The 19693-nt window shown below is 35.2% G+C and overlaps 3 protein-coding genes and 1 non-coding gene across 6 annotated transcripts; 2 read left to right on the top strand and 2 right to left on the bottom strand.

Annotated features, from left to right (window-relative positions):
• Positions 1 to 3886: 3886 nt before the first annotated feature.
• Positions 3887 to 7447, top strand: LOC114723436 (uncharacterized). 2 transcript variants are annotated; one of them, XM_028909623.1, is made up of 5 exons: positions 3887 to 4175; positions 5376 to 5624; positions 5897 to 5975; positions 6823 to 6901; positions 7122 to 7447. In XM_028909623.1, the coding sequence occupies exons 1-5, from the start codon at positions 3912 to 3914 to the stop codon at positions 7156 to 7158; spliced, it is 708 nt and encodes a 235-aa protein (XP_028765456.1). In that variant the 5' UTR covers positions 3887 to 3911; the 3' UTR covers positions 7159 to 7447. The 2 variants fall into 2 exon arrangements, with proteins under 2 accessions (XP_028765456.1, XP_028765455.1); XM_028909622.1 differs by having other exon boundaries at positions 7117 to 7447.
• Positions 7448 to 9963: 2516 nt separating this feature from the next.
• LOC114723435 (probable inactive purple acid phosphatase 27) lies at positions 9964 to 14251 on the top strand. Of its 2 annotated transcripts, none has more exons than XM_028909620.1 (12): positions 9964 to 10162; positions 10316 to 10407; positions 10498 to 10576; positions 10778 to 10900; positions 10982 to 11074; positions 11305 to 11434; positions 11951 to 12032; positions 12127 to 12259; positions 12372 to 12577; positions 12658 to 12783; positions 12943 to 13246; positions 13814 to 14251. In XM_028909620.1, exons 1-12 carry the CDS (start codon positions 9983 to 9985, stop codon positions 14117 to 14119), a joined length of 1854 nt encoding a protein of 617 aa, XP_028765453.1. In that variant the 5' UTR covers positions 9964 to 9982; the 3' UTR covers positions 14120 to 14251. The 2 variants fall into 2 exon arrangements, with proteins under 2 accessions (XP_028765453.1, XP_028765454.1); XM_028909621.1 differs by having other exon boundaries at positions 10081 to 10162; positions 10264 to 10407.
• Positions 14252 to 15095: 844 nt separating this feature from the next.
• LOC114723441 (pentatricopeptide repeat-containing protein At3g26630, chloroplastic-like) lies at positions 15096 to 18136 on the bottom strand. The gene is made up of 4 exons (XM_028909628.1): positions 18104 to 18136; positions 16226 to 16368; positions 16026 to 16141; positions 15096 to 15650 (listed from the first exon to the last, which is right to left on the bottom strand). The coding sequence occupies exons 1-4, from the start codon at positions 18134 to 18136 to the stop codon at positions 15406 to 15408; spliced, it is 537 nt and encodes a 178-aa protein (XP_028765461.1). The 3' UTR covers positions 15096 to 15405.
• Positions 17703 to 17864, bottom strand: LOC114723443 (U1 spliceosomal RNA). Its single transcript, XR_003738245.1, has one exon. It is a non-coding gene; the product is annotated as a U1 spliceosomal RNA (small nuclear RNA).
• Positions 18137 to 19693: the final 1557 nt, after the last annotated feature.

The following is a 19693-nucleotide window of genomic DNA, read 5'->3' as shown; positions in this document are numbered from 1 at the left end:
CTTCTATTCACTTTGTTTAAAATACTTTTCTCTTTTCCCATGTCTTGTAAACCAGTCACTTTTTGTAATTAATGCCATCAATAACCAAAAAAATTAAATGCATATGTTAGGGATAAAATTGAAAAATACTCATTAAATGGTTAGAAAAATTTGAAATATTATCTTATATAAAAAAAAAAACCAAGCCCATCAACCAAATATTAGCTTATATTTCAAACCGGAGGGAGTATTTAAGTATTGTCTTATCTTTTAAACACTAGGCACCTTGCAACTCAGCCTGTTGCTCGTTCTCTCTTGCTCTGCCTCACTCTCTCTTTCTCTTTCTCTTCTCTTGGGAGAATACTTGGTTGTGAGGGAATATTTAATACCCTTACATTTAATTCTTATCCTCAAATTTCTTCACCCTATCAACTCTATCTCCCTCCTTCAATGACCTCCTCCCTCGTTTTTCCCTTCTTAATTAATAATCTCAAATTAACTTATAAAATTTTGCAGTAGGAGCTAACTATCACTGGCCATTGGAAGAAGGTCTACAAAAACTTCAAATTCTGAAAAAGGTTAAATTCTTCTTCTGGCAAGTTATCTATGAGAGACTCCCAACAAATTTCCTCAGAGCTCACAAAGGAGTAGAGATCAATGACGAATGCCCTTTTGAGTGCCAAAAAGAAGAGTATTTTACATATTCTACGTGATTGTGAGATGGCTCGAAATGTGTGGGTCAAGGTTGTTTTGATTTGCAGGTGTGGATAAAATTTAATTTCAGCAAGGAACTGGCAAAGGAGGGATTCAATAGATGGCCATGGAGGAGAGTCTTTTGTTACCTATGTTGGTTACTTTGGAAGAATGGGTGCAGTGGAGTCACGTACGGAACCAGAATTCAAGTTGCAAGTATCACCCATGCTCGCTTATACCACATGATGGAATCCTCGGAGGGTAGCAAATGCAAACACCAGATTTTTAGAAGCATAATTGGAACGAATGACACTTGGGAACCACCTAAGGAAGAATATGTTAGACTTGATGTAGATGGATTTGTCATCATTGGACAGCAAGCTGTGTGTGGAGGCTTAATTAGAGATTCACAAGGTCATTGGATTGGAGGCTTCCAAAGAAAACTTCATCACATTCCTTCGACAGCCGCGGAGGTATGGGCGATACTAACAGGATTGGAGGTATGCAGACAGTATGGTATCCCCAAGGTTAAAGTGTACTTTGACTTGCTAGAGGCAATTTATCTCATCATGAACGACTGTGGTAACTATAACTTCCTGGGGCCAGAAATTAATTTAATCAGAAGTATGATTTATTCAGATTGGGAGGTTGAGATCCACCATGCTTCGAGAGAGTCCATGAAATGCGCTGATTATCTGGCAAAGGAGGTTCATCATTTGGAGGAAGACTTCAAGGTCTTGTAGCAACCACCAGTGGGCTGCGTTCCATTCTTGACTTTAGATTCTATGTAGACATAGGATTCTAAATGCCTGTTTTGTTGCAAACTCAAGACTTTGTCTTGCCCAAAAAAAAAACCTCTAGCTTTTTCACTGAATTCAATGGGAAAGCTGGTTCTTTTTTTTTTTTTTAATTTAAAAATTTAACTTAACTTAAATAATATTTTTTAATAATAATTTTTTTATTTTATTTTATTTAAAAATAATATTTTCTAAGAATTCTCCTTTTTATATTATTATTTTTAATAATTTTTTATATCAAAAATAAAAATCAGGCTGTTACATTATCGAGAAGATTATTAAGATTAGTAATTATTGAGTTTCTTATCAATAAACATACTTTCAATTCAATAATAATCCCTGAGCTAACTAAGGCTTACAATAAGAGGAGAGTAACAAGCAGGTTGGGTAGTCCGAGACTTAACCCATAGCCTATCCATTTAATGTTACATGGGTACGGGCTAGCCTGTACCAGTAATCAACTCGTTTAAATCCGTTATAAACTGGTTAGGGATAAATGGGTGGGTTACATGAGTTATGAACTAACCCGCTTATTTATTATTATTATTTTTATTGAGAATTGAAAACTGCATTAAAAATTCAAGCTTATACAACTTAAAAACAAAAGACCATCTAAACCTTCATCAAAGATTCACCCAAACTCAAAAGATAGAGGTTGATCAAGGATACAAAAAAAAATTATAGAAAAATTCATAGCTATAAAGGCAGAATAATTTGTCAAAATTCCTTTTGATAGGAATTTTTTTTTTTTAAAAAAAGAGGAGGCAATTAATTGGAAAAAAATGAAAAATGTAAACTTGGAGGAGCACATAGGAATCGAACTAGTGTTAGTAGTTTCAAAACCCAACTTGTTTGCCATTTCACCAAGTGGGAGGAACACACAATGGGAGGAAACATTATTATTTTGTGAACAAAAAACATATTTTTTTTAAAAAATAAAAGTGTATATAAGCCGGCACGTGCAGCCTGGGGGTGTACCCATAACCCACCCGTATAATGAGTAAGCCCACCCGTTATAGGCTGTTTTTGGGCAGGTTTAAATGGGCAAATTTCTACCAAGTTTGGGCGGCTTTAACAGGTTACGGGCTACTTGCTCAGCCTAGTTTATGTGTTTGAACTTTATTTTTTGTTCATCATTTAACTATTCTTACTACTCTTGTTTACTAATGACAAGTTTGAGCAAACTTAATACAGGAACAAATGCCCCAGCCGGAAAAATAATTTATCAAGCTACTTTTGTTAGAAACATTAAATGCTCTTCAATTATTACAAGCTACTAATGTTCTCAATCGGATTTTACAACGATAACATTGCTTTAAGTCTAATAGATAGTTAATGAGGATCAACTATAAATAGGCGAAGCATTCAATGGAGCAAAGAACAAGAGAAGAGAATGAACAATTATGCTGTCGAATTTATTATTTTGTTTTATTAAGCTCATCAATTGTACTTTAGTGTTTATTTATTACTTTGTGAGAGAAATATACTTAAACATTTATTACTCCTTTGAAAATTACTTAAGCTTGTGGAAATCTTGAGTGGGTTGTAATTTTACAGGAAGTAAAAAGAAATGATTAAGAGTGATCAATTACTATACTGTGGCGCTAAGAGCCTATTTATAAATCTTGGAGTATAGTTGAACTCTTAAAGAGCTTATAAAGACTGAGCGTAGGTCAAGTGGTTAAGAACGAACCAGTATAAATTACTATGTGCATCTTGATTTATCTTCTAGCTTAGTGGTATCCTTCTAACTCAATCTCCTTTAGTTCACTATTAGTGTTTTTAAGTTTAAAAATTTTATTTTCACCCAATTCATCTCTCTCTTAGTGTACTCTTATTCTAACAAAAAAAAGATAATATTAGAATGTTAAATATGCTATAAATAAGATTATAGTGGTGGAAGCTAATTTGTTCAAGATACTTTGTATTGTCTATTTTAATTAAGTATAGACTAAATTATATTTTTAGTCCTTTAACTTTACACAAAATTTTATTTTGGTCCCTTAATTTTTAAAAAGTAAAGTTTTAGTCCTCAAACCCTAAAATTATTTAAAAAAAAATGATAATATTAAGTTCTTGAATGTTGATAAAATATTACGAAATACTAACATATTAAGTTTAATATTTAAAACAATCATAATTGTTGCAAAAAGTTATCATTTAAGGCTAACAATTTTGGGATTAAATGACTAAAAGTATACTTTTTAAAGTTAAGAGACCAAACTAAAATTTTACGTAAAGTTAAAGAACTAAATATATACTTTAGGCTTAAGTATAAAATGCATAGAATCCCTTAACGACAGGGAGGTCCAGTACTGGAAACAGTAGCAAGCGCTGTCGTTTTACCCCCCCCCCCCCCAAAAAAAAAAAGCCCCCCTCTAATTAGCTGAGCCGGAAATGCTGCTGTTGTTTTGGGTCGCAGTTGTCGCGGCGGAGAGCAAAATGGCGGACTCTGCGGCGGAGGGAGCCCCGGAAGCGCCCATAAACTCCGGTCCGAACCAAACTGACCATAGCGAAGAATGGGAAACCATGGCTCGAGCTTGGCTTTCTTCTTTCCCTGAGGCTGAAGAAGTCACCATGGCCGAGGTCGAAGCCTGGATCGACTCCAACCATGATTCTTTACCCGAGGGCCTCAAATCCATGCCTCGTTCTGATCTCTGTCACAGGCTTATTTCCATTCAAAATTGCATGAGATTCCCCCCTCAGGTGCTGCTTTCTACTTGCTTCCCCTTCCCTTTGCGGTGTTCCAGCTTCGAATTGCGCTCGTTATTAAATTTTCAATCTATTTGCGTGCTTGAGTTTTTTTTTAACATCGTCAGTAGTATGCTATTACCGTATTCTGTTTCTCGTCATTTTTGTGGCCAGGTCAGCCCATGGAGAATTGGAGAGTTAGTGAGTAAGAAATATTAAATGTGGTTTCTGTCGCATTTTGGATGTGCTTGTGGGTGACACGTGCAATTAATGTTAATCCTGTGATTAACGTTAAATTTTAAATTGGAGCTTTTTCTTAGGTGCCAGATAGGCGCAATATCCTGAAAATATAAACACATTAGAGGATTCTCTAGACTACAAGAATGGGATAACCCTCATGTGAACTTTCTTCCTTTCCCTGGCTGATGTTACTTTAGTTCAATTTGTTAGGATTCCTTCAATTTGTGTCTTTCCCGGTTCCGCTACCAAATCTTGGAATAAGTTGACATGTTACAGCTTTTTAGGAGGTTCTTATATGCAATAATGTGGTAAGTAATAGTCATGCTTAACCTGGTTCCACTTGTAGAAATTCTAGGTTCAGAAGACTAGAGATGAGAATAATCTTGCTTGATAAATGGGAAAACCGGAGTTGAAGGTTTCCATTTAGCAGTATCACTTTTTAATTGATGGTGATCAACGGAGATTGTATTGGTGCCTTTGAATTTATGAGGGAAAGACTAACTTATGAAGATTACAACTTAAGAAACATTTGTCTTGTCCCACAAATTAGAGTTTTTCTTTCCCTTTCTGTGTGCAAAATAGAGTAAGTGGATAACAAGGTCCATGGATATAGGCATGGTCTGTAAAAACTAGGACCTTCTGTGCGTGCATTTTTGTTTAATTATATGCAATTATGCATATTATTTTATGACAATAGAAGATTGTTTGGATATAAAGACATTATATAACTTTTTAAGAATGGTTGGTCTTGTAAGACGAGGTTATTTCAACAATAATAGAAGGAAACAAGATGCCTATAAAGCACCTCATGCAGTTATTCTTCATTTAAGAATATAGGCTTTTTCATTGTTTTCTGGTCATATATATTTAACATTCTTCATACCATGGTGGAAAATTTTGAATAAATGCATAAACAATAAAAAGGTGCCTATTAAGTATTAACACCTGACACTTTCTTGTCGTTCAATGTGGCAGGAAAAGGAGGCAAATCAGCTTGATATTCCACATGCTCGATTTCAGCGCACAGATCAATGGATACCAGTTTATTCATGGTTGGAGACTTTGGATAAGGATGAAGTGGTTAAGTCCAAAGAGATTTCTGATTGGCTAACTGAAAACCCTAAGGTCCAAGAGAAGTTGTGTTCAAGGCATTCTCGATATCATTTGATGCACTATATCAAAAAATGCCATTTAAAGATATTAAAGAGAAGGGAAAAGAAGAAGGTACCAAATTTTTTCCCCTTATCTTGCTAGTCCTCATGTTTTTCTTTTGGGGTCTTTGAATTTACAGTTCAATCTGTACCGTGAACATGCGGCGAACTTTTATGCCGTGGGTGTCTATATTCAATCTCAAACAAAGTACTCGTTGTAGTTTTTGATTTATATATTTCACATCAGCATTAAAATGACTTAATCTTTGAAGACGTAAAATTGTTGATAACTGGGAATCTGCTTATACATTTAGAGTATCTTTTACTAATTGCATATTTGAACAGGTTTTAGATCAGCCTGACAAGGATGCTTCACTGAAGGTTCAGAAAGATGTGCCGATGAAACACTCGGCCCCACTTCCATGTATGTTTATTTGTCTTAACTTCTCATTGCATATCTTTCTTCAACAATTTAGAAAAGAATGTTCGCTTCACTTTCCATCCTATTGAACCTTATGCCCCCTATCACTGTAGTAATTGCCAAGCAAAAACTGGCACATTTTTTCGAAGTAACTTATCTGGCAGGATAATGCTGACACCTTATCTTTAAGGGAAGGGTAGAGAATAGAAGGGAGGGGATGATATTATTGAAACGGCAATATGCAGACAACCATAAATGTTATGAGTGTGCAATCAATTTGGTTCTTATTTCATAGTTGCAGTTTGGGCAGCTACCCTGTTTATTTGTGGTGATTATACCTGAGATCATTCCGTCTTGCCTTCTTAGCTGTTTTTCTCCCCCCTTGTGTGTGTGCATGTGCGTGTTTAAGCAAGCTTGTTCCGGTTTGGCCCCAAAAAAAAAAGAAAAAAAAGCAGCTTGTTCTGGAATGTAGTTCTTTTGAGTTCATTTCTTTTGACTGGATTGGGAATATTGATTACAGTATATTTTTAGGATTGGGAATTTTGGGCGAAGCATATTTCCTTTCTTCCGGCCATCCCATTTCCATTTTTAGTTCCTTTGCAGGCATAAGCTGTTCTTCTGAGTTTTGGATATCATATGTCTAATCCCGTTGCTGAGCCTGCGTTATCTTCAAAATGAGCGTCTTTTGAACTACGCAGGTGTTACGGGAAATAGTTTAACTAAATTCTGTTAATTATGCTTAATTTTTGAAGAAAAAGTACAGCGTAATTCTGTAGTCCTATACCTTTTAATGGCTAAGCTTTCTCACCGTTAAGTCTGACGTGTTATTGATCCTCTACTTATGTTGCAGGTAGTTCATTAAACAATATTCCCAAAGATAGCGACTTGTACATTACCAAAAGAAATGAAGCTTATCGCAAATATGAGATGTAAGTCAACTTGTGGGTCCTTTCTCTTCAGCTTGCATCTTAGAGGAAATTTCTTTGTTAAACCCAATCTGAAAATTGAGACTCACGTCTTATACTTCGTGTTTTTATCTTTTGAACAATTGGTTTGGTCTGTTTCTCTTTCGCGCACAAGATCTGGCAAAACAACCCATAACATCATTATAAAGTAATAAATCTTTATCTTGACGGGTTTTCAGTTTAGTGGAGTTGGAGAAGCTGCTTTCCCCAACAATCTCTAAGCTTTCTGAGACAAAATGAAGCAGACAGAGAAACTTAAAACCATTGACGTTCGAAGGCAAATCCTCCAGCTGCTTCGCTCTCTCTGCATCATTTTGACGGAAACAACGTTGCCTCTTCAGAGTGCTTACTGATCATCACATCAGCCGCCGCATTGTTCATAGAATCATAGTCATAATGAGCATTGCTTTAAGCTTTTATTATGTCTTCAATCATAGCTATTTAGATTTGGAAAGAGTTCAGGCTTAATATTTAGGTTTTGATTATTGAAGTGTTTTCTTTTCTCTTTTTTTTTCCCAAAAAGCATAAGAGTGACAAGTATACAGTGTTTTAAATTTTTTTTTTAATTTCCTCTAAATGATTTTAGTCATTAAAAAAATCTCAATTCATAGATATATATGTTTAATATACAATATATAAAAAGACAAATTATTCATAATTCATAAATTATAAATAATGCAGTTTACTTTAAATTTTATGTTTGTAAGGCAACTCATTAGTCTCAACTATTAATTATTTTTAAAAATAAAAATTAGAATGTCATTAGTATATTAATAATATGAGTCTGACATCTCCGTACCTCAAGCTCGACATATATGTCGCATGACAAGGGGAAAATGATTAAAAAATAAACTGAAAAACTGCTGAATCTTAAATCAGATTTTTTTCCCCTCGATATTTTAACAAGAAGTCAAATAACAATGAATCCGTAATTTGGGATTATGTAATTTTCATGTTTTTCTTTTTCTCCATTCTCCCCATAATAAAAAGGTTCTTTGTGCATCATCAGATGGTTTGTATTTGTTCATCCATTTTCACATAATTTTAATAGTAATATTTTGTTGTCTGAACGTATAAGCCACATTTGAGTTGTGGATTAAAAGAAATTTTGGACCTATCATCAACGGGAAAATTGAGAATAAATCTTTCATTATAAATTTAATTAGTAAATGGTTCTTAAGATGATTGACTACATAAGAAAAGATTAGTTACACACAAAGAAAAGTAAGTTGCACGAAAAGAAGATGGTTTGCACAAAATATTATTTTGATATAAGAAATTAGTATGTATATAGGGAAGATAACTTACATATAAGAGAATTTTATTTGCATAAAGATAAATGAGTTGCATATCGTACAAAGAAAAATTATTGCATATAAGAAAGATAAATTGCACGCAAAAAAAAGTTAAGTTGTACAAAGTCTTTAAGTTCCATTTACTAATTAATTTTTTAATGAGAAATTTATCCCCAATTTTCCTATCATCAACTGTATAAGCTTATAGTACATGCATATATTCGATGTGGACATTCATATCAATTTTCATTACTTTACACGTAATCAGTATATATAATTGCATTTCATCAAAAAAAAAAAGTATATATAATTGCAGAACAAATTAACGTGTTTGTGAGTGACTGTTATATTTATCATGTACAACGTAAATTGAATTAAAATAAACTGAACCTAACACCTTTCTTTCTTTGAGATTCGGCTGATTCAAGCAAAACAGATAAATTCTTCATGGGGTTCTAGGAAAGTTCTTAAATTTCCCCTGCCATGTTTTTGCCGAAGCCCTGCCTTCAATTATGAATGCCTTCAAGATTCAACGTAAATTCGAAAGTATTCCTGTTAGAAGAGTTTTAACTTTAAATATTTTCGGCTTGACAAGGATTAGATTCAAATCCAAAGTGACTTGAATTACTCAAAAAATATATATTCATAAAAATTGATGATAAGTTTTAGTTATTGAAAATGATTAATTTTTTTAAAAATCTGTTCATATTTAAACTTTTCAACATTATAAAATAAGTCCGCCATTAAATTAGACAATATTAATACCCTTTGATATGTATAGCATGTTTATTTGAAAGACGAAATGTAAAAACCAAACTATTTGGGTAATTTCGACAGAGATTAAATTTACAATAATTTGATGAATATAATTTGATATGGACATTCATATCAATTTTCATTACTTTGCACATAAGCATTAAGCAGCACTATATAATTGGTAATTACAGAACAAACGTTTGTGAACAACAGAGTCACTAGGAAGGACGACTTATATATATATATATATATATATATATATATATATATATATATATTCTTTTGCTTGTGTCAGAAAACTCGGCAAAACTTGATTTGTTTAATTGAAAAGAAATGTTTTAATCAATAAAATCTGCCTAATTAGCCAGCCAAACATTGAATGAAGAGCCTCCCGTCGTGGGAATGCGAATAATATAAGCCACAATCACTGCTAGACAGATGTTGACTATGTAATGTGTGTGTGTTAAAAAAAAAAAAGAGTAAGAGAGATGCGTTTTTATGAAATATGATTTATGTATATAAGTTGATATGATATTATATAATGGATTTTATTTTTCAATTGGACGCAAATAAAATAAAAGCAAAGTATTGCATAACCTTCGACTTCCTGTCATATGCTTGTCTTTTTTCTTTCCACTCCATACTTTCTTATATATATATATATATATATATATAAAAGAACTGGCATGGTGACACATTTTTTTATGCATTGAAAGAGCCTCTTCTTCACATAAAATAGTTTGAAAGTGGATCTTTCATTTATATGCTTTCATTTTGGTCAAAGCAATTGTCTAAGCTTTTTGATAAGATTAATAATATGAGCTCAACCGAAGACTGGCAATGCATTATTCAAACACAAGAGGTGGCAGATTCAATAATTGAGGCATCTCTAATCATATATTATTCATGTTCATGCACGGACCACATTACAAATGGCTCCAACTTGAAGTCAAATGCTAAAACTTGAACTTTGATGTTTCACAGTGCACTCACAATGAGCTGCTTGAAATTTGCATTGATGATTCTATTGTCAGCTTATTTGGCATCGGCTCATTCCACTGGGCATGCAGGAGATGGAGTGCAGGCTCTGTCCAAGATTGCTATTCACAGAGCCACTTTTGAGCTTCACCATAATGCCTCCATTAAAGCCCATCCTCTTCTCCTAGGCATCAAGGTCACTTCTCCATCCTTACCATTGAAACTTGATTTGAAACCATGATTTAGCACAAATAAATCTGTTACTGTTCTGAAACTTACAAGTTTGGATTGATGAAGGAGATGATAATGATGCTGGGCAAGTTTCTGTGTTGTTGCTGTAAAAATGCAGGGGAAGGATTCTGAGTGGATCACTGTGGAACTTCAGAGTCCTAGTCCCAGTGAAGATGACTGGGTTGCTGTGTTTTCTCCAGCAAATTTCAAGTAATGTCTGTTTGATTCGGTTTTTCTTAATTGGAATTATCTCAGAGTTTTGGGAATGTAAATGGGTTTGGTTCTTTGTGAAATGGGCAGCTCATCATTTTGTCCAGATGATGATAAGTCAGAAAACTCAAGACAAGTGGCACCCTTTATATGCTCCGCTCCTATAAAGGTAACAACGTCATGTTCTGATTTCGGTACCTCTTAAAATAATCATTTTTCTCTTCTTCTATGTGTCAAAAGTCTTGGCACATATTTAACTGGTACAGAGCAGAAGTGCCGTTTTTGAGCTAATTCAAACGGGCACAAAGTGAAACAGTTCAACAACTTGAAAAACTCAAACTTGTCTTTCTGTTTATTCTCAATTTTGCAGTATAAGTTCGCCAACGAATCCAATGAGGACTACACCAAGACAGGCCAAGCATCTCTCAGATTTCTGCTGATCAATCAGCGATCAGATTTCTCATTTGCATTATTCTCAGGAGGATTGTCAAATGTGTGTTCATCTGTTTTGTGGCATTCCTTCGTTTACATAACAAAATTTTGAAGATATTAATGAAAAATGTGTTAAATGCAGCCAAAGTTGGTGGCAATTTCAAATACAATCACCTTTGTGAATCCAAAGGCTCCACTCTATCCACGCCTTTCTCAGGGTAAAGCTTGGGACGAAGTAAGTTTCTGCACATCAATAATATATCATTATGCTAAACTACTCTCAAAAAGATGTTATTTTGAGTTAGTTAAAGGTTCAAATTTTCTAGAATTCTCTTAGGAAGTTCAAAGTAGCAGCTATATGACTTATGCAGAGATTGTGGCACCGATCTCTTGGATTTTTATTCAGGAACTAACTAAGCTTGTTCCTTAATATGGGTTTCTGATAAGAAAGATGCATAATTGTAGATGACAGTTACGTGGACAAGCGGCTATAACATTGACGAAGCTGTGCCTTTTGTGGAGTGGGGCCTTAAGGGAGCATCACAAACGCAATCACCAGCTTCAACCTTGACTTTTAATAGAGGCAGTATGTGTGGTATGTGTAGTTTCCCATGGTTCTCCACATGGATTTGGATTGTTCAAATTAACAAAACCCTCAAAATTTTCTCAAAATGACCATCACTTTTAAGCCTTAAGCCTTAAATTGGGAAAATTCTCAAACCTTCTATAGTTAATGAAAGGAGGAGAGGATTCTCTTCGAGTACAGAGAAGGATGATCCATGTAGAGAGAGAAGTGGAGGAAAAATTTAGTGGACCCTACATGTTAGGTGGGACCTCTTTTTAGGCACTCCAGACTTGAGACTTTATCTCGTCATTTATCTTCCACTGGCTCAATTTGAAGACTTTTCATAAAATCCTAGAACTTTATTAGCATCTGGAAAGTACTGAAAAGGAAAATCAGAAGAGAATCCAAACACTCCACACGGCTAACATATTTTTGGCTATGAAATCCCTTTTTTGGTTTTCATAAGTCATCAAACAAGACCTATAACATGGAGTTAATGTTCCCAATGTGCATTGTAAATAACCAATTGTTCTTGCACATGCGCAGGTCCACCAGCACGAACTGTTGGATGGCGTCATCCTGGTTTTTTCCATACCAGTTTCTTGAAAGATTTATGGCCAAACTCATTGTATGCACATTAACCATTTGATTTTACGCCTAAAACAAAAGGGCATAAAAAATGATCAACTTTTTGAAAAATTTGATGATTCTTGTCATTTCAGGTACACTTACAAGTTAGGCCATAGATTGTTCAATGGCTCATATGTCTGGAGTAAAACATACCAATTCAAGTCTTTCCCATCTCCAGGACAGGACTCATTGCAACGTGTTATAATATTCGGCGACATGGGAAAGGTAACAATTGTAATTGCTTATATGTTTCAAGTGATCTTCTTCTCTTTCTTATTGATGAAAACTACTTAGTGCAGTGTTCTTAATCTATATCCACTCAACAAAAATATTTCAGGCTGAGCGTGATGGATCCAATGAGTATAATAATTATCAGCCAGGCTCTCTGAATACCACAGATCAACTCATCAAAGACTTAGACAACATTGATATAGTTTTCCACATTGGAGACATCACTTATGCCAACGGATATATCTCCCAGTGGGACCAATTTACCTCACAAGTGGAACCCATAGCATCAAGAGTGCCTTATATGATTGCAAGGTGTGTTTAGTTACAATCTGCATGCAATATTTGTGTTTTTTGGATTACTTCACACTCACTTGGAGTACTACTTCTTACAGTGGCAATCATGAACGTGATGTTCCTGGGACTGGTTCCTTTTACGACACGAATGATTCAGGTGGAGAGTGTGGTGTACTAGCTGAGACCATGTTTTATGTTCCAGCTGAAAACCGAGCTAAATTCTGGTAAACATTAGACGTGATTCTGGGAATATCAGTTCTTGAAATAAAAAACAAGAATGGTTCATTTATTTTCAACTTTGTTCTTATTTGCATCAACATAGTTTTCTATAAAGAGTGGCAATGAATTGTTTTAGCTGAATACTATGTATTGCTTTTTCGCAGGTATGGGACAGATTTTGGAATGTTCCACTTCTGTATAGCAGACAGTGAACATGATTGGAGGGAGGGAAGTGCTCAGTACAAGTTCATTGAGAATTGCCTTGCATCAGCAGACAGACAGAAACAGCCATGGTTGATTTTTGTTGCTCATCGTGTTCTTGGTTATTCCTCTGCTTACTTGGACCAAGGTTACTCTGGAGAACCTATGGGAAGAGATAGCTTACAAAAGCTCTGGCAGAAATATAAAGTAGACATTGCATTTTATGGTCACATCCACAACTACGAAAGAACTTGCCCCATTTATCAGGTACCCTTTGATAAAGAGAGTTTCGTGTCTCTCGTATTTTGCTTGCAGTCACAATATACGTCGTAAATTAATACATTGTATAAGGGTTTTCCGGGGCTTTTATCCACACTCTTGTTCATTTAGTGGCAGTTGAAGAGGAAATGACATGCAAATGGTGAATTAAGATGAAATGAGTTTTCTTTTATATATATATATATATGACTATCTGATTGGGTTAAATTTGAGAATTATTAGGTCTAATTAGATATAATTTTATAAAAACGCTTTTTACATTTACAAAAACTCAAATTTGAGATTTCATATTTAAGTGACCAAAGTCCTTTCTACCAGGATCAACACCTGTTAGTGAAATAAGTTTTCTTTATGTCTATTTCTCTTCAATTGTATTTGGTGTGTTATATGGAATGGAAAGGATCATATTTCCTTTTATATGAGTGATCTATAGGCATAATCTGTTTCAAGAAATCAATGAAGACACACTAAAATGAGTGTTACAGGTGGTAAAATCCATGGATATCTACACTGCTTTTTGAGCTTTTATTGATATTTTCCTAATATGTAATGCAGAGTCAGTGTGTTAACTCAGAGAAGCATCACTATTCAGGAATAGTAAATGGAACAATCCATGTGGTGGTGGGTGGTGGAGGGAGCCACTTGTCAGAGTTCGGAGCAGGGAAGCCTGGGTGGAGTATTTTCAGAGATTCTGACTTTGGTTTTGTTAAAATGACAGCGTTTAATCACTCAACTCTTCTGTTTGAGTACAAGAAGAGCAGTGATGGGAAGGTCTATGATTCCTTCACAATCTCAAGGGACTATAGGGATGTCTTGGCCTGTGTTCAGGACGGTTGTGAACCCATTACTCTGGCCGCTTGAAATTCATTCGCAAAAAAACAAAACTACAAGAAAGTGCTTGTTTTGATTAATAAATTACACGTTGGTGCATGCTTGTTGGTTAGTACTTGAGAAAATAAGTATGGAATTAATAGGGATTGGGTTTTACAGAAATGACTAGTCTCTCACACCACGGTTAACTAAGATTTGAATCCCCATTAAGAAATGGAAGAGGAATGCCTCCACTAGTTCCTCTTTCCACTTAATGTTTCCATCATTGGATCAAACTTCAACGGTTATGATTTATTTTATAAGGAAATTATTAAAATATTAAATATTAACTAATAAAAAATACTCCTCCGGTTTAATGTAGGACCCAATTGTTGAGTTGGTTTTGGTTCTAAATATAAGAACCATTTCTCATATTTATCAATTTTCTCTAAATTACCCCTATAGATACTCCCTCAACCATAGTCAAGTAGAAGAGGGAGAGAAGGTATTAAGAAAGATGATTATGGTATTTTAGGAAAAACATGTCATATTTCTTATAATTAACTAACTTACCTAACTTTCTTAATCTAATCAAATTAGTTAAATGGGTCTTATATTAAGGATCGGAGGAGTATATAAATAAATTTATATTGTTAAGGGTTAAAATTTGATATAAGTAGTTTAATATCATAAATTTTTATTATATTTAATATTATAATAATATTTTTACCCAATTTTAAATCTCAGCCACTAGAAGTTAATCTAATGATGGAGAAATTAAGTGAAAAGAGAAGTTAGTGGAGACATTCTTCTCCCCTAAAAAATGTGAATACATTTAATGTTTGACAATGTTTCGAACATGATTATGTTTCATAAGAGGATACATGTACCTTGTGGACAAAAAAAGGAAGCATGGAAATTCTTGCCCAATTGAAATGCCTGCACAATCATTCTACAGCTAAAAATAAAAGCACATAAATTGTGTCATAGTACTGGTAAATTGTTAGTAGATCGTATATTTATCCATCATTAAATAGTCCCTAGCTTTATCAACTTTGCCTAGATGTTTACAAGTTGTCAAACACACCGACGGAACTTACGTAATCTGGCTTTAAACTTGAGGAAGATTCAAGTTCAAAGAAGAACTCAACTGCTTCTCTTTCAAGACCATTCATGGCTAGCCCTATAATAATGGAGCTCCTGCCAACATGATAACCCTTTCCTAGGACACTCCTCAAACATTTGGAGAGAGCATTTTCAATAGATCCACATTAGCAATATATGTCAATTATTGCTGTCAAAACATTAACGTTAAACTCAAAGTCATTCTTATACAATCATGAATCCATTTCCCTTGTTGAAGTAAGCCCATGAGCACAAGCATTCAACAAGCTTACCATTATAAACTCACGAGGCTCAACCCCTTCTTCCTGCATCCTGTGAAAAAGCTCTAATAATGTCTCCATTAGTTTCCTGTTTCTTACAGACCCGCTAATCATAGAATTCCATGTGACAGGAGCTCTTGTAAGCATTTCATCAAACAGGTTCTTGGCCTCTTCAATTTCCCTGCATTTAGAAAGACCTATGATCAATGAGTTCCAAATTATAACATCAAATTCAAAGAGACCATCAAACACTCTCCTCGCTTCACTCAAGAGCCCACTATTCGCATACATATATACCAGTCAACTATGAATAAATCCATCATTTTCAAGAGCCAATTTCAAAACTCTCTCCCATGAAGATGAGCTCCTTCATGTCCAAGCCCCACCTGAGCAAGTAATAAAAAGCGACATTCAAGTTTAATCTCTAAGTACAACATTTTAACGAAATGAATAATATACTAATTAGATAAAACAACAGGGCACATCGAACTATCATTCATAAAAGGACCAAGACAGAGGAGAGCAACGTTAAAGGAAGTTTTCAACGTTTCGGAAGAAGCATGGTACCATACCTGAATTGAACTCAAAGTAAAGAAAGCCTCTCTTTTTTGCATAACTTCGTAGTTCTATCAAATGGAACCACCAAAGCCGCTGCCCTTGCCCACTAAATTGTATACACGAAGACCCACTAAATGGTACAAATTAAATTTCAGTTGAAAAATCAGCTAAATTAATCAGTCAAAGGGAGAGAGAGTATAGATTGAGGCCTCACCAATTGAGGATTGAAAAGGGAGGAAGGAGAGATTGGGGACTAGAAATGTTGGGGGAGTGAGGAAGCAGCAATGAGGGAAAGAGGAGTAAGGATACGAGGGTGCTGGGGACATCAATGAAGTGAGGAGATGGCGAGCACTGAGACTAGAGAACGGGCCATGAACACTGAAGGATGAATCTTCAAGCCGTCAAGCAAAGAAAAGTGTTCGATCAAGAAGAAAGGCCGTGCCCCATTTTTTGAAACAAGAAATTAGGAAGTTCAGAACAAAAAATTAAAAAATTGTCTTCTGTTTTTAGTTTTTCAAAACAAATTTTTTATTTTTCATTTTTAAAAACAGTAGACTAAAAATAACTTGCCAAACAAGATTTTTTATGCTGTTGTTTTTAAAAACAAAAAACTGTTTTCAAAATAGGTAAACAAACAGGTTCAATATTTCTATGAATATATCATTCAATATAAAATGAAAAGTTCAGAACAGTTTGTATTATACACAACCTGCTAAGTCACAAACGATGCTCACAATTTATATAATAATATGCGTTTAGCATTTACAAGGGAAATTGGTATTTACCGCAAAAGGCAGATGTGGCAAGAAGAACAAGAAAGAGAGTTGATGTGAAAGAAAATGTTCCCATGATTTCTCTGTTCTGATCTGAGAATTTGTGAAGACACCACGTCAAGAGAATTGTTTGGTCTTCTTGTTCACTAGAGCTCATCTCTTAAATACAAGTGAATTATGGATAAAGATTTGGATTTGGTATTGGTAATATTTTCTAATTGAAGAGATAAATCATAGTATTTAATGAATTGGATTTTGTTGTTGTTGTGAATGATCGATGCATTAGATTTTTTTAATAATTCGGAAACTACGTAAATGTTATCATATTCACTGGATGTTCCTGATCTCCTAAAATTCAAGGAATCTAATTATGACTTCCATGCATCACTCTATCCATTGAAGAAATCAAGGATATGATGAACGGAGCCAAATTGCAACAAAAAATAGACGGACAATGAATATTTGATTTTGAGAAATGCACGTCATTATGTTGGTATGGATACGATGTAACTGATGCGTTGGTATTTAGACCCGTCCCTAATACTTGTCATATATATTACTCAATGCAAATGAGAAACAAGGCTCCCTATTTATCCTCTCTTAAAAGTTTTCTTTGGATCTTATCATGTTATTCTCATGTTCACTAGTTTTATAATGAAATTTATAACATTATTCTCGCTTATTTCTAAATGAATTTTTTTTTGGTCGTACAAAAGAATTATTTTGGGCCGGCCTTCAACTTCTAGATCCATCTGGAAACATTACAAATGAGAACATCTTAGGAAAAGGACAACGTGCACGGATGATTTGTGCCACCGATTAGGGGGCAAGAGTAAACCCAAAATACTTAAATCGATTTTACAATACCAATATTTGAGTGAACTTCCAAGAAGGAAAAAAAATGGGGCTTCGCATTGAGAAGGGGCCGCGCGAAACGCAGGCCCCCACTGCCACAAATTATGACGTAGGCTCCACCACTTAGGTAGACCTTAGGCTTGCACCCCTCCGAAGTGCAATGGAGGTCACACGCCTAGGCCATGGGCCTTGATGATCGCCCATTGACCCCGTCCAGGTAAGTATGTTGCAACTGTGCCCCTTTCCTTCCATTTATACTATCTCTCCCTCCCTCTCACTTCCAATCTTTCCAATGTGGGACTCTCACCACGTCGATGAATGTGTGTGTGTGTAGAGAGAGAGAGGGAGGGATATATTATCTATCCGCCGGCTCCCTTCCCTTCCTAGTTAATCCATCCTATCATCTGGTCATTTTCTCCTGTTTGTGAGCGGACGCAGTGTTGCACTAGCTGCAAATTGCTTACTTGTGCTTCTATTTTTTTCCCAGACACTGGCATATTCCTTCAGCTCACGCCGCCATTCCCTTGGAAAGTGTCGCAAGAGATATCGCTTCTTTTACAGTTTAAAAATCGCAGTACAATTTCAGTGAATTAAGATGAAATGAATTTCCTCTTATAGAATTGTTGGGCCCAATTAGGTATAGCTTCTCAAAAGCATTTTTACATTTACACAAACTTAAACTCTAGACTTTGTGCTTATATGATCAACACAAAGTCTCTTCTATTATGACTGACACTTGTTGATGAAATAAGTTTTCTTTGTCTATTTTATTTCAACCATATTTAATTATTTGGTGTGTTATGCGGAATGGAAAGGATCATATTTCCTTTTATATGAGCCATCTGTAGGCATAATCTGTTTCAAGAAATCAATGAATACACAAATAAGGCTGCTTCTTGTTGTTACGAATATAATAAGTACACGTCGATGCATGTTTGTTGGTTAGTACTTAAGGGAAGGTAGTATGGAGGTTGACCTTTCATTTCAGAAGCTTGAGTACCTGAGAATTGTCAGAATACTTTCAAGACATGGCAAGGAATTTTACAAATCTCACTAGGAATATTATATACAAGTTTTCAAAATTTCAATGACTACCAAGAGATTTGAAGGGATCTAGAAAGTGACTCCGTCCTCCCTATCCTTCCCTTTCCTAGGCTTGTTGAAGCCGCGGCTTCATTTTCTCTCCATAGTGGAGGTTTCTGATGGCAACTTGGGGGTTTCGCTTGCTCATCCCTAAAGTTTTGTGGGGGCAAAAGGAGGATGGTGATCGTGGATCGATTCAATGGTACTGGAAGTTTGTACGCAAAGCTTATGGCAACTGAGATCTCAAGTCGATTGGCTAGAGCGTTGAAGTTTGTTCACCTGGGTGGACAGATGGGATTAAAGGAAGGTTTTTTAGGGAGCTCCGTGGTTCTGGAAAGTTCCTTGGCTTCTCTTTTCATGAATCTTGGTAGTTGGCCTCCAACCCCTTTGCTGCATGAGGGATTTTGTCTGGTTCTGCTAGGGTTGGGGGGACCTTCGGCAGAGTTTATGGAGTCTTGGTTGCCCCTGTTAGTTATTAGGAGTACACTTTTCTTCTTGTTTTGTGCTTGTGGGAGTCTTTTGGTTTATGTTTTTTCGTTTCTTTGTGGTTTGCTATCGTTAATGAAGGTTGGTATTGGCTGTATTTTACCAAGATCAGTGCGTCTCTTGAGGTTGTTCGCGATCTCAAGATGTTTTTTTACCTCTCTGTTTTTGGAGGAATATTTGGTGCTGTATTTGGTTTCGCAACCTTGGCACTAAAAAAAGTGAGCTCTTTAGAGCTTGTCTTTGAACAATCACCCTCTGCTGCTCAACAAAGCTTGTTCTATATTTTTTCTTTTGATCATGGCAGAATAAAAGCTGACCTATTCACCTTCATCCTTCAAGATGTAGGTTTCTTTTGGCCTTATTGGTTTGAGTCTATATTTGTCGTCCTTTTGCTAGTTATATGTTATTGGTCTTTAGTTCAGTCTCTGGTCTTTCAAAGTCTGCGTTAGTGGTTGTATTTCTTTTCATATAATGAAATTTTCCTT

This window comes from Neltuma alba, unplaced genomic scaffold (genome assembly GCF_004799145.2).
Source record: "Neltuma alba isolate B1F8T4 unplaced genomic scaffold, ASM479914v2 tig00012139_pilon, whole genome shotgun sequence".
Lineage (NCBI taxonomy): Eukaryota > Viridiplantae > Streptophyta > Magnoliopsida > Fabales > Fabaceae > Neltuma > Neltuma alba.
This window is presented reverse-complemented; position numbering and strand designations above follow the sequence as displayed.

Coding starts and splice junctions, on each gene's coding strand:
- LOC114723436 (XM_028909622.1), top strand. CDS start 3,912: ATGGCGGACTCTGCGGCGGAGGGAGCCCCGGAAGCGCCCATAAACTCC. Junction 4,176..5,375: donor GCATGAGATTCCCCCCTCAG/GTGCTGCTTTCT, acceptor TCAATGTGGCAG/GAAAAGGAGGCAAATCAGCT. Junction 5,625..5,896: donor AGAGAAGGGAAAAGAAGAAG/GTACCAAATTTT, acceptor ATATTTGAACAG/GTTTTAGATCAGCCTGACAA.
- LOC114723435 (XM_028909620.1), top strand. CDS start 9,983: ATGAGCTGCTTGAAATTTGCATTGATGATTCTATTGTCAGCTTATTTG. Junction 10,163..10,315: donor CTCTTCTCCTAGGCATCAAG/GTCACTTCTCCA, acceptor GTAAAAATGCAG/GGGAAGGATTCTGAGTGGAT. Junction 10,408..10,497: donor TTTTCTCCAGCAAATTTCAA/GTAATGTCTGTT, acceptor TGAAATGGGCAG/CTCATCATTTTGTCCAGATG.
- LOC114723441 (XM_028909628.1), bottom strand. CDS start 18,136: ATGCCAGTGTCTGGGAAAAAAATAGAAGCACAA. Junction 16,369..18,103: donor GGAAAAAAATAGAAGCACAA/GTAAGCAATTTG, acceptor CCCGTTCTCTAG/TCTCAGTGCTCGCCATCTCC. Junction 15,651..16,025: donor TTACTTTGAGTTCAATTCAG/GTATGGTACCAT, acceptor CATTGATCATAG/GTCTTTCTAAATGCAGGGAA.